Source organism: Leucopleurus acutus (assembly GCF_964270905.1).
Source record: "Leucopleurus acutus genome assembly, chromosome: 3".
Taxonomy (NCBI): Eukaryota; Metazoa; Chordata; class Mammalia; order Artiodactyla; family Delphinidae; genus Leucopleurus; species Leucopleurus acutus.
The window spans coordinates 115,661,238-115,674,419 of NC_139145.1; the positions used below are offsets into that span (position 1 = coordinate 115,661,238).

The 13,182-nt window shown below is 44.2% G+C and overlaps 2 protein-coding genes across 16 annotated transcripts in view; one reads left to right on the forward strand and one right to left on the reverse strand.

Moving 5' to 3' along the window:
• The window catches only part of PDE8B (phosphodiesterase 8B), a 384,709-nt gene extending 376,169 nt beyond the window's left edge, over positions 1–8,540 (reverse strand). For 8 of the 13 annotated variants that reach the window (XM_082836140.1, XM_082836144.1, XM_082836141.1 and 5 more), the window contains exons 1-2: positions 8,193–8,293; positions 2,577–2,688 (exon numbers count right to left, since the gene is read on the reverse strand). The gene's annotated coding sequence lies outside the window, so the exon portion shown is untranslated. Of the gene's footprint in view, positions 1–2,576; positions 2,689–8,192 lie in introns of all 13 variants that reach the window. The other 5 variants (XM_082836131.1, XM_082836145.1, XM_082836130.1 and 2 more) reach the window with 1 other exon arrangement.
• Positions 41–8,199, forward strand: ZBED3 (zinc finger BED-type containing 3). 3 transcript variants are annotated; one of them, XM_082836149.1, is made up of 3 exons: positions 41–114; positions 6,640–6,755; positions 7,456–8,199. In XM_082836149.1, exon 3 carries the CDS (start codon positions 7,470–7,472, stop codon positions 8,109–8,111), a length of 642 nt encoding a protein of 213 aa, XP_082692275.1. In that variant the 5' UTR covers positions 41–114; positions 6,640–6,755; positions 7,456–7,469; the 3' UTR covers positions 8,112–8,199. The 3 variants fall into 3 exon arrangements, with proteins under 3 accessions (XP_082692275.1, XP_082692276.1, XP_082692277.1); XM_082836150.1 differs by lacking the exon at positions 41–114 and adding an exon at positions 115–181; XM_082836151.1 differs by lacking the exon at positions 41–114 and having other exon boundaries at positions 6,150–6,755.
• Positions 8,541–13,182: the final 4,642 nt, after the last annotated feature.

The window sequence follows — 13,182 nt, forward strand, 5'->3', positions numbered from 1 at the left end:
TTTAAGGGGGACGCGGCGCTGAGGTTTCCGCACAGGACAAAATGTCTGCGAGGATCCTGGAGGGGATCGGCGATCCCAGACACCCAGCCCAACTCCCGCTTCGGGGGTGATGGGGTGAGTGTGGGCTGCGAGACTCACGGCGGCGCGTGCCCACGGGAGACTGGGGAGTCCCGGGGGACAGGTGAGGGATCGCGGGAAGCTGCCTGGGGTCGGCGGAGTGAGCTGGGACCAGCCGGGGGCCTGGCGGGGGATCGCAGAGCGCCAGCGCCCCGCAGACGCAGACGCGCAGGCTTGCTAGTGCATGGGGTGCCGGGCGTGCCCTCCGCGGTGGTGGGATTACCGTTATTGTAAAAGATGCGTTTGGACCCGGGATTCTGCGTAACGCCCGGTTCAGTTTCTTTATGCACCTCATTTTTGCTCCTGCTCTACAGTCTCCCTTCAAAAAAGTTATTCAGGAATATCGAAAGTCATGTGCTCTCCCTTTATTAAAGTTGCCTTATTGCAGTCAGTCCTTTAACAGGGCAAGTGGTTGGTGGCCCTTTCTCTAATTGAGACTTTCTGAATGTTTCCCACTTTGGGGAGAAACCGAATGCAAGCCAGATGCTCAAACAAAGACCCCGATCCCCACCGTGCTCAAACAAAGGAATTTTCTGATCCTTCAGGAACATACAGGAGCAGTTTGCTATAATCACTTACACTAACTTAATGCCCGAAGTTTACCAAGCAAAGTTAGTTTTCCCTCCTTGAAAGAAAAAAAAAAAAAGTACCTGCTACCATCCAAACTTCTAATTAGCTAAGACTACAAAGATGCGGTGTTTAAGAGAAACTGTTGTCGAAATAGCTTAATAAATTGACATAATTAGGGTAATCATTTTTTGTACTTTTCATTAATGTAATTATTTATACACATTTTTTAGCCAAAACTAGCTTGAGGCAGCTGACAATGAAAAGTATACAAGAATGTATGCAAAGACCAAGAGCCAATACCACGTAATTCTTAATTAAAAAATCTTTGTTACAGAGCTCTTCAAAGTAGGGCAGCTTTAAATCCCACTAATTCACATTAAATAATGCATCTTACACGATGAAAATGGATCAACACCCTTCTTTTTAGGAACACATGTATTAAATAAAATAATGTAGGCCTGAAATAAAGGTCCACTTTGGGAGGAAGCTTCACAATTTTCATCAAAAAAAAATACATTAATAGAGAGCGTTTCTCAGCCTTTTAGCTAATGGAAGAAGTATCTAAAATTTTGGCTTATGACATTTAGAGCACATCTCTGATTTACCAGTTCATTAGCTGTGGGTCCAGTACATTTTTTACAGCCCATGTGTAACATTTTTCCAAGTTTTTTCACACTTAACCCTTTATTCCCTGAGGTATCCATCCTTTACAGTTCGGAAGCATTTTTACTTCAACTAAGCCTTCAGCCTGGTGACTATAGACTAATTTTTCTAACTGTCTAGATTTGTTTATAAATAGATTAATATATGGCAGTAAATTAATATTTCAACAGAGATGGACAGGTAACAGATGAACTGTAGTCTCCTTGATACCTCAGTTGTCAAGGCTAATTATTTGTTTTAATTATTATATTCTGCTTTGATTAAAGTTACTGGTGGATAAAAATGTTTTTAGTGTTTTCACCTAAGTCTGTGTGGATTTGACATTCGGGTGAATTTCTCACCTAAGATCCAGCCAGGCTCAATCTACACATATTTGTTTGTAACTCTGCTAGACTAATCCAACTAAAGCAATTAGACTTGACCATGGAAGGACAAATAGAGCTTTCTGTGATTTTTTGAGAACACTGCCTGGTTCTTTGAACTTTAGCCTGCCTGATATTTTGTACGTGTACAAGCACAAGTGTAAAATAATAAAACTAACTTTTGTGGGTGGTTTATAGGATGATTCTCAATGTTATAATCATACATTGTATGTATACACCCATATTTACACAAAGTATTCATCCAGGTTCTGATCTCTTCCTTTATTCTCTATATTGGTATTCAGGGAGATCACATTGAGGAATATGGGTTTTAATCTGATAAGTTATTAGAAGAATAAAACTTCTTCAGAGAACATCAAGTGCAGAGGTAATTAATATGAATGTCTTATCTTCCAGCAGCTTAGACTTCGTATCATCCCTTCCAGATAATGGATACTGGAATGAAACTCATCATAGAATTCAGAGGCATCATACCATTAATACTACTCTCTCCCTTTCCAAGAAATAACTAAAATCTACTTTTTTTTTCAGCTTTTTTCCCCTGAAATTGGACTCAAAAATTTCCACTGTTAAATTAATTTCATGCTAGCAGTGCATTTATTTAGCCTCAAGAAATTTTATTTAAAATATAAGCTTGGAAGCCTAATTATACAACTAAAGAACTGGTACTTTATTTATTAGAGTCAGCACTAATGGTGACGTGTTTTAGTGAATGTTGTACCCTGAGCAAGGTGGGGAAGGGAAAGAATGCTTAAGCACGTGTATCTGCATGAACCTTTGTGTTAGGGTCCCCAAGCCCACGCTTCCCCACTCTTCATGAGTGAACATTGCTCTGATCTTTACCATGGGTGTCAGCATCTTGAAGCATCTCTCCCCACCAGATGGTAGGCCTCCAGAGGGCAGGGACTATGTGGTGCTCCTCTTGGCATCCTGGGCAGCAAGCACGTGCCTGGCCCTGATCGGGTACACAAGGAGAGTTTGAATGAAAGAGTGGATGAAGTGAACGGACGTAAACGACATAATCATTCATTGGCAACTTTCTGGTAGTTTTTCAATTGTTTAAGGAAAATTAAGAGAGCTTTTACTTTTCGTTTTCTTCTTGTTAGCTAACCATACAAGTTAATAGGTGTTCGGTTTTGGGGCAGTACTTGGTAAGGAAGAAATGCGTATCACAGGACCCCAGCTGACTAGGCCTCCCTACCATCTTCTACCTGAGTGATGAGCCACCTATTGTGCAGGAAGATCAACTGAGGAAGTGAAAATAAATTTGGTTGGGGGTGGGGAAGTGGAGCTATGATTCTTTTTAATTTGCTTTTTGTATTTAAAAATCCCCAAGAGAATTCTTCCAACTTAAACTACTTCCTCTATTGAATAACAGAATATGTTAAAGAGAAAAACAGCACTCCCTTTTAGCCACTAAGAACTTCGTGTAGGCATGTTTGAATAGTAAATACTGGGAGCTTCCTTTTGTTCATGCTATGAATTGATATAGCACTGGCGAGTCCAACAGTGACATCTGATTTCAGCCACCTATTAGGGGCAGCTAATCTTATCATTTCTCCTGACAGATGGAGAGATAGAGACTCCGGTGAGCTGGGGCTAAGAAAGATAAAGTTGGGCTCATTTCATTTAATGCAGTGTCCCCTGAGTGTCTGCCCTATGCAGGCCCTATGCCAGGGAGATGAGTGAGGTGTGCTGCCCTCCCATGGCACCCTCCATCTTACGTCGATATAGAATCTCCTTCTGCTCAGGCAGGGACCTGCTCAGGCAGGAACCACCCACACTGGGCAAGCTCACACATTGGGATCCCTCCAGGGCCAGATGGCAGTGCACTATGCCCCATGGGACTGTTCCCTCCAGTCTCCAGAGTTAAGGCTGCCTAGGCCTGCCTGAGCTCACATGCTTGAGGATTGTTTTATAAAATTACTTTTTATTTATGTATAGACCCTGCCATATATATACTCTACCTAAATGTATACACATGATCACGTACATGCTTTCTCAGCACTTTTTCTTTTCCTTTTGTCTTTACCTCTTCCCCTTCTCCTTTCACATCAGCTGCAACCCCCTCAACCCATAGTGTATCTCATTTTTCTTCATATTTATAAAAAATCATTAATCTGTATATCCTATACAGATCTAATTATTTAATAAGAGTGAGATCATATTATACACACCTTTATGCATCTTGCTTTTCTCCCTAAACAGTTCCTCCAGACATCCCCCTGAGAGAGCTCCAATCCATCCTTTTTAATGGCAGCATAATATTCCCTGAGGTGACTACACATTATTTACCCAGCCATTTTCCTGCTGGTAGCCATTCTCTTGATTCCAGTTTTTTGCCATTCTAAATAATACTATGATAAACACCCTAATACATGTTACTTTACAAATTGGTACTTTTACTTCTACAGAACAGATTCCCAGGAGTTGGATCCCCAATTATATCTATTTTTAATTAATAGAAATTGCAGATTGCTTTTCCTAAAAGCCTTCACATCTCCACTAGGAATGCATGAGCATACCCTTTTCTCTGCCCCCCCTTCCAACTTTGGCTGACAGACCTCTTCATTTTTGTTAGTGTGATGGATCTAACATGAGACCTTATTGTTACTTTAATAGCACTTCCCTGAATATAAGTGGTGTGCATCTTTTCACAAATTTCCTGGCCATCTGATTTTGCTCTTGGGTCACTTGCCTACTAATATTTCTTGCCCATTTTTCAATTGGCTTGTTTGTCTTTTTCTTCTCAGTTTGTAAGAGCTCTTTGTATATTAGGGTCGTGGCTGAAGATTCTAAGACTTCTCTCCCAAGCCAAGCTGACTTCCAAGCCAAGCTTCTCTCCCTCTGCACTGTAGGGATGGTTGAAATGAGCTCAGGGATTGCTTAGCAGACCTAGGAAGGCTCTGCTAGGAACGACTTGTGGCCACCGTTACTGCTGGTCACTCTTTAGAGACTGAGTCTGAACAGAAAACTCTTTTGAGCCAGAATGTAGCTGTGGTCGGAGGGCTGAGAAGGTGAGGCAGTTCTGAACCATGCTGTCTTCCACCGGTTAAGACCTCCGAGAGTGAAGGCTTGCCAGGGCATAGGAGGTCCCTCTGCCGCCCTCAGAGGGGCAGCACTCTGCTGGCCAACACTTGTGGTGCTGCTTTGTCCCTGGCTCAGATGAGGGCTCCACTAAGTCTAAAGGATTAAGACATCAAAATCAGTGATCAGTGCTTCTCATCCCTGTTTTCCACCTTAAGTCTTAGAACAGATGCCACTCCTGTATGTGGCACTCCTCTGGGCATCCCAGATTTTGAAGAAATTAAATCTCTTTCAATTTATAAAGTAAATATAGGCACTCATAATACTACTATTCTCTCCACTTTTGTGTATGTCTAGTAATTTAAAGAAAGGGCACACTCTGGAAAGGTAAGATTCTAATTTAGAAGGAATGGAATTCTAAAAAAAAGAAAAAAGTAGAAAAAAATTTTAAGTAAAGCTGGGTAACAAAAAACATCTCTAAGACTAAAATCTGGTTCTGTTTACTAAACACAATGTTTACTAACCGCAAAAAAGTTATCCTTGAAGGGGGTCTGTAACTCCCCTCCTCATCCCACCACTCCGGCTTTGGGGACTTTATTGATTTAGTAAATCTCTTGGGGGAAATCTAGCCTTTAATTTCTAATGACCTTTTATACTAATTATCATGGGTAACCATATTCAAACCAATGCCTCATATCAGAAGATACGTAAATAGCTATTTCTTTTGTTAGAAGAGGCCTGGTACTTATTATTTTTTTGGATGATTCTGGTAAATTCATTCTTTTTTTTTTTTTAATTCAAGAGATATGTTAAATGTCCTGCCTGATCTCAGTGGACTTGCTTGGTGGGAAAAAAACAAATGAGGTTTAGAAAAGTGTAACGCATCTGTAACAAGACTATTAGCAACTGAATTAAAAGGTTCACTAAATACTATTATTAAAGCAACATATTTTTCCTGTTTTCATCTTTGTCTTCAGTCATCCCTAGTTGCCTTTAATAAAAGAGATTCTGGAACTTCATCATCTCCACTGCTGCTGGTTCAAAACCTGACAGTAGGAGCAGGCACTGGCTATCTCATTGTCCATTATTCTCCCACCTCGGCCTGAATTTTCCCGATGAAATAAGTTCTCAGGAGAGCTCCAAGTCTGTCATATATTCTATTATTATTTTTAAACTTTCAAAGCAAATTTGTCTAGAATCACACATTTGACCCTTTGTGAAGTTTTGTTTTGTTTTGTTTTGTTTTTTTTTGCGGTACGCGGGCCTCACACTGTTGTGGCCTCTCCCGTTGCAGAGCACAGGCTCCGGACGCGCGTTGCAGAGCACAGGCTCCTGGGCTCACGGGCCAAGCCGCTCCGCGGCATGTGGGATCTTCCGGACCAGGGCACGAACCCGTGTCCCCTGCATCGGCAGGCGGACTCTCAACCACTGCGCCACCAGGGAAGCCCAGTGAAGTTATTTTTTAAAGAAGAAAATTCACCTTTTCTATCTCCCCCCTCATTTGATAGGTTATAACAGTGGGAAATGTTTTCTTAATAGAAAAGACCTGGCAGTGATAGGCACTGTGTTGTATTTGGATCCCTTTAACTACAGGTATTTGTTGGACAAAGCAAACAGCTATTACTTCTATTTTTCTTCCTTAATTAAGAGAATCCACCAAGCTTTTTGTCTTGCAAATATAGAGTGCGGGCCATTTAGTTGGGATAAGCAATATAGAAAACTAATTTTATTTTTTTTTATGACTGGAGCACCTATGAGAGGGTCGGCAGAATGAACACCAGAGGGACATGGCACCATCCAGGATTTCTAGTATCTACTTTCAGGGCTGTTTAATTGAATTTCTTTTACTCCACCGCCTGTCCTCTGAATTTACTCCTAGCACTGCTGATGTTTCTTGAGAACTCAGAAGCCACACTGCAGTGTTTCCACCTGAGAACCTGGGCTGGCTAGAAACCCTGAGGCAATGATAGAGACAGCCCACCACCTGATTTGAAGGTAAAAGTTTAGAAAACTGCTTTGTATATTGCTGTTTTCTAAGTGTGCGTATTTTTAAAACATTTTAATGATTCTTAGCAGTCCATGTTTCTCATAAGCACATCGTTTTTAAAATCACAAAAACAAAGATATTTTTACCTTGAAAAAAGTTGTCTCCCTGAAAGCTTTTTGAAAAGCTGCTCAGTCCTAGCACTGTCACCCTTAAAGCCTAAGAAACAAAATTTTCATTCCTGAAACTTTTTTCCCCCACTCCTTTCTTGTGCAACACTGCGAGAAGAATTCAAAAGGGAGCCTTGCTCGTTTTTTTTTTTTTAAAGAGCGTAAAGGAGACTAGTTAAAACTAACATATACATACAGCACTTATTTAGCTTATTCTTATGAGAAGCTTGGCTTCCCAATTTTAGTCTTAGTACTTGTGAGCCAGGGAATCCAATAAATTTCGAAGAAAATTCCTGGTTAAGGAAAGAAGGGCTAGGCATTTTCTACCTTCCCCCCCGCCCCCCGGAGAATCAACGGTTAATACCTACTGAAAAAGAAACGCAAGCATCTACCCAAACTAACCGCAGGATTTTTATCAGTAGTGAGAGGGAGTCATGGTTTCTTGACAGGCTAACTCTCGTCCTAGAAGTTGTGTGTTGGAGCGTGTGTCCGTGTGCACATGTAATTTTGTGGTCATCTTACCCTGTGTCCCTCGGTGCAGGCGCTGCCTAGAGAATGAGGAGCGACGAGCCGGCCGTGACCATGGAAGAGACGGGCGGGCCGGACGCGGCTGCAGGCCGCCTGGGGGCGCCGTACTCCGAGGCCTGGGGGTACTTCCACCTGGCGCCGGCGCGCCCCGGCCACGCGTCGGGCCCCTGGGCCACCTGCCGGCTGTGCGGGGAGCAGGTGGGCCGCGGCCCGGGCTGGCACGCGGGCACCGCTGCGCTTTGGAAGCACTTGAGGAGCGCGCACCGGCGGGAGCTGGCGGAGAGCACCGCCCGCCGCTCGCCGCCCGCTGCCCCCGGCCCCGCCGCGGCCGCCGAGGGCGACTGGGCGCGCCTGCTGGAGCAGATGGGCGCGCTGGCAGTGCGCGGCAGCCTGCGGGAGCGCGAGCTGGCGCGGCGCGAGGCGGCCGTGGAGCAGGGCGAGCGCGCCCTGGAGCGCAGGCGGCGGGCGCTGCAGGAGGAGGAGCGCGCGGCGGCCCAGGCGCGCCGGGAGCTGCAGGCCGAGAGGGAGGCTCTGCAGGCGCGGCTGCGGGAAGTGAGCCGCCGGGAGGGCGCCTTGGCCTTGGGCTCGGCCCTGCTGCACGCTCCGCTCAAAGAGGAACCCGAGGGGGACCCCAGGGACGGCTACGTCATCACGAAGGTCTTCCTGTAGCTTTTAGCCGCTCCCACCCACCCACCCCCGGCCAGCCCTACTCAAAAAGTGTGGCCCGCGGACCGGCGTCTTCAGCCTCACCTGGGAGCGAGATCTCAGGTCCGTTGCCGCTCTGCCGAATCGAAATCGCCAAATGTGGGGTCTTGAGAAGCACTTCGGAGGCCAGGCAGAACCAAAGATCACTCCGTGGTCCTCCCTGGTGCCTGGGAGCGCAAGCTCCAGCGGCCTCCAATGCTGGTGGCGTTTAGTGGCATCCGTGCAGGGGGTGGTTTTCCTCTGACTGCCTTTCGAATGAGAGCTCCAACAACCCTGTGAACCTAGATCACCTGGAGCCATGGCCATATTGTGCCTGGTGACTTTGAAAGGACAGGAGCTTCCTTACACACCAAAGACTATCACACCAGGTGGCTCTACACCAGCCAGGGCAACCCTGGGTAGACGGTGCATGGAAATGATAAAGCATTTTTACCCAAAAAAAGTTTTCCTCATTTCCTAATGAGTAAATCATTGATGACTAGTCTTTGCCCAGCGCCAATTTCTGAACGGGAGAGTTTCCAAGACTGCTCATTACCCTGTCATTTCTAGTGCCTTAGGAAGGCAGTCCTGGAGAAGCCCTCTTTTTGCTCCCCTCCCCAGCTTGCCCGGCAGTACCAATCACCCTATCTTACCTCCGCCCTCATTTTTCCCCTGTTTCAGAGCCAGTGGCAGCTGTGCTGTTTCCCCACTTAACTGCCTCACACCTGCTGCCTTACTAGCAAGACATGACCCCATCCCTCCTTGTTATTAGGAAGGGAGCTTCTGCCCCCACATCTTCACAGTCCTCACTCCTGGGCCAAGGGGAAGGCACCCTCCCATCTGAGGCCACCTCCTCCTCTCATGTTTTCATCCATTCCTCTTCCACCTTTCCTGGGCCCTTCCTCCACAACGTTACCTCTTTTCCTCTCATTCCCTCCCTTTCTTCAGAGTCTTCCTCTTTAGCAATGCCCCAGTCTTCCCTGGACTGAAAAGAAAGACTCCCCCAGCCTGGATGCTCCCAACTGAGCACCCCCTAAGCAAGGACTGTCAAGCAGTCTTGCTGCTTATATTTCCTCCCCACTCCTTACTCCTTCACTCGTGGTCAGCTTTTCATGCTACACTGGACTCTTAGAAGCCGCTACAGTCTCACAATGGCTGAATATGATGATTTACTTTCAGCCTTCATTTTGCTTAATCTCTCCCTTCTTGAAATTTTTCCTCTGGTAGATGGAACTTGCTTTTCCTCCAGAGAATTCCTTTTCCTGATGTAGACTGATTTCCAAACAGTTTTTCTTCAGGTCTCTTTTTTCCTCATTTTTCTGAGAATTTGAAAATGTTCAAGCATCCAGAAAAAGTTGAAAAGCTAGTACAATGAATACCCACATATACCCTCCACCTAAACAGTTGTTAACATTTTTGCCATATTTATTTTTCTTCCCTCCACCCCAAACATGCATGGCATTTCATCCCTAAGGTATTTCAGCATGTTTATCCCAGTAGCCTCTAAGACAGATTCCTTAATTGAAATTCCCTAACTGTCCCAAGAGTGTCTTTTTCTTTTCTAAAAAACAGGGCCCAGTTAAGATTCACACATTAATTTTGATTATAACCCTAGTCTCTTTTAGTCTAGAACAGCCCCCTTACTATTTTTTTTCCATGACATTTACTTTTTAAAAAGTCCTGGCCATCTTATGTATGTCTTATAGACGTCCTGTATTCTGGATTTATCTGATTGTTTCCTTAGGCCAATTTATGTACCCAATCTTGGTTCATGTACCCGTAGAGGTACAATAATCACCTCTGTGCCAGCGACTCCTGACTACCTCCAGCCTTTAGTGTTCTTCCGGGTCTGTCCTTCATGGCCAGTCCCCTGCAGCATGTCTCCACCTCTACTTGCATATCTTGCCACAGGAGATGGTAGGGGTAATTCTATTCAACTCTGCATCTCCACCCCTGACCCAATAACTAATAACTACTGGGCTCTTAAAATGTATCAGGTACATTTACATGTATTATCTCACTTTATTTCCACAGCAGCTCCTTGGGGGGCGGGTATTAATACTATGCCCATTTTACAGCTAAGGAAACAGAGAGGGGTTAAGTGGCTTGTATGAGATTAAAGCTGGTAAGTAGTTGAGTCGGGTTCCAAATACAGTCTCTACCTGCAGATGCCATGCTCCCAGCTGCTGTGCTGTCGGCCTTGTTACTCAGTCACCAGAGCTGACACCTGTTTCCTTCCTAACTCCAACTCCAGGTAGCACCATCAGTGACATTAACATGTACTGAGCACTCACCATGCCAGAGCTGTGCTAAAATGCTTCACAAGAATAACTGCCTCTGCCTACTATGCAGCAACCCCATGATATAATTACTCTTACACCCATTTTGTAGAGGAGAAGAGACAGGCTCAGGGGAACTAAGTAATGAAGCGGCAGAGTGGGATTTGAGCACCAGTCTCACTGAATCCTAGGCCCCTGATCTATTGAGTCTATTTCTACAAAGTATCACAGCTGTCTTCCTTCTGATGCCACCTGCTCAGCTCAGGCCCCATTTATCATTCATCTGGGATTCATCTTCCCATCCTTGTCTTCCCACACTGTCCCCTACTTGGCCAAAGGAACTGTCCTAAGCTGACATTGATTGTATCACATTTCCTGCTCAAAGGACCCCCAAGATAACCCATCATCTACAAGCTCTAGCTTTGTGGCTTGACGTTCAAGTCTCCTCTACCCCTGTACCAGTCTTATCTGTCCCTTCCCTTACACATGCTGTATGCTTTGGCCAAACTGGACTCCTCGTTCTTCTGACATGCCCTGGTCTTGGCACCTCTGTGCCTGTTTGCCTTTCCTCCACTTAAAACAGCCCCTTCAATTTCTAAGTATGAAAAATCCCGCCCATTTTCTAAGACCTAGCTCAAATTCGACTACCTACATGAAGCTTTCCTGGATTCCTCATCATTCAGAGATGATTCTTTACTTCTCTGGACTCTCAGCATTTTGTATCTCAAAACCCTTAGAAAGGCCATCTAGCGTGTGGCTCTGTGGGTTCCTGTCTTACCTCCCTTGCCTGAGCCCTTGGGAGTAAGGATGGAGTTCACTCATCCTTCTGCTCCCACAGTGACTTGCCTGTAACAGCTGCTCAATAAGTATTTGAGGCATTGAACTCAATGTCTTCAAGATTTTCACAAGTCTTCTCAAATTATTAATATAATTATTCATTTATCTTTAATCCTCTAAGTAGAATTCCTAACAAAAAAATAGCCTAAAAGGAAGCAGCAGTAAATTTTAAAAAGCTGTTTAGTCAATAAAGATTTAATAAGTGTCAGTTATTGGGCTGTTTGGTTTGAATCCAATCACCTAGTATGTCATTATCAGGAACACTTTTCTTAAAATTATTTTCTTTACTACACAATTAATAAAAATGCAATGCCCCACTCTACGAAGAAAAGCTGAAAAAAATCCCCCGAAGTCCTGTCACCTTAGACTGCTATTAACATTTTAATGTATTTTATTCTTTTGTCTCTTGCAATTTTTGTATTACTCTAATAATAGTATGATTTTTCTTTTAAGTATTGAAATTTAACTTCTTCATGTGGATTTATAAGTTGGGTTACAAGATTTGAATCTGGACTTTTTGGAAGAAAAAAAAAACTTCTACAAATGTCACTCTTCAGTTTCACCAATTGTTAGAACCACTAAAATAAGCAAAGATTGACTTTCAGAATCTTAACCTCTCCTTCAAAATAGATGGCTAATGGGAGCACCAGTAGCCTGTTCAGGGGATGGGGAAAGCAATTAGCCTGACTGATGACTTACCACTGGTTGTGGGAGTTATACACTTTTTACACTTCTGCATTGCTATAACTTTTCTATATCAAGCATAAATTACCTTTATAATTAAAAATAAAGTTACTTACCTCTTGCAAATGGAAAATTCTTACTACCAGCATTCAGCTTCCTTATTTAACCAAGATAATCTTCAATTCCAGAGAAGCCTAGAAGGAAATGCAGCCCTTGTCCAGTCCAACTCCATCATTTGACAGAGGAGAAAAATAAGCCTGAGTGGCTCGTCCACTCTTAGTGGCTATGATGGCTCACCTGACTCCAGCCTCATCAGATATTCTGCCTCTTTGGCCTTGAGGGCTTCTGCTGGCTCACCTGGCAAAGCACAAGGGCTATCAGGACCACCTGGCTAAGCTGGCATCCTGTCAGCTAAGAGCTGGGATCTGAAAGTGCAGAGGTGGGTTCCGGGGATTGCATCAGCCTCTCTGGCTGTGGCACAGTCTGCTCACAATTAGAGTTGTCACTGCTAGTGGGTGATGGTGACATGCCTTGCATATATTGGCAGAGCTTCCCTGATTTATGTGACTAGGCTTGCTAATAGCACCAGCCAGCACTGCCTTTGAGGGCAATGCACGCAGTGGTGAGGTGGATGGCTGGAATTGGGATGCAGAATGCCCTAAACCTGACTCCTGAACTCCTGCCATGATGTAAAGTGATCACTTCTTTAGGTTGAAATTTGTCAGGGAGGAGGGGGTGTGGGCAAAGCAGGGTAATGACAACCAAGGTTGAAAGAGCTAGGGCCCTTTATGCACCTAAGTTTTCATCCTTGGAGGCTGGACAAGGGAAGGGCTTGGCTTGGTCTGGGCTGAATTTCTACTTTAAGTGGCTGTCCATGTCTTAATGTCTTAGAGGGGATTCATAAAAACTGAGCTGTTGTTTTGTTTTGCTGCCATGGACTCATTAGGGAATTCTATTTCTAAAGGTTTGATCTTCTTACCTTTCTACAACTTGAATCTGCTCCTTTGTCTGGAAGATGGATGAGGTGATCCTTAAGGTCCCCTTTAGCTCTAACATGCTGATTACATAAAATACTGTGAAACATCAATCTTTGAGTGAATCAGTTGTTCTGTTTAGATTTTCTTGTTAATTGCAGATTTAGAAGAAAATGTTGAAAGTCACATGTGTGTTTATTAAAAATGATAATAGTATATCACACTTCTACAGAACTGAGGCACTAACTCTACGGGATTCACTACCTAGAACTGAAAATGTGT

Coding starts and splice junctions, on each gene's coding strand:
- ZBED3 (XM_082836149.1), top strand. CDS start 7,470: ATGAGGAGCGACGAGCCGGCCGTGACCATGGAAGAGACGGGCGGGCCG.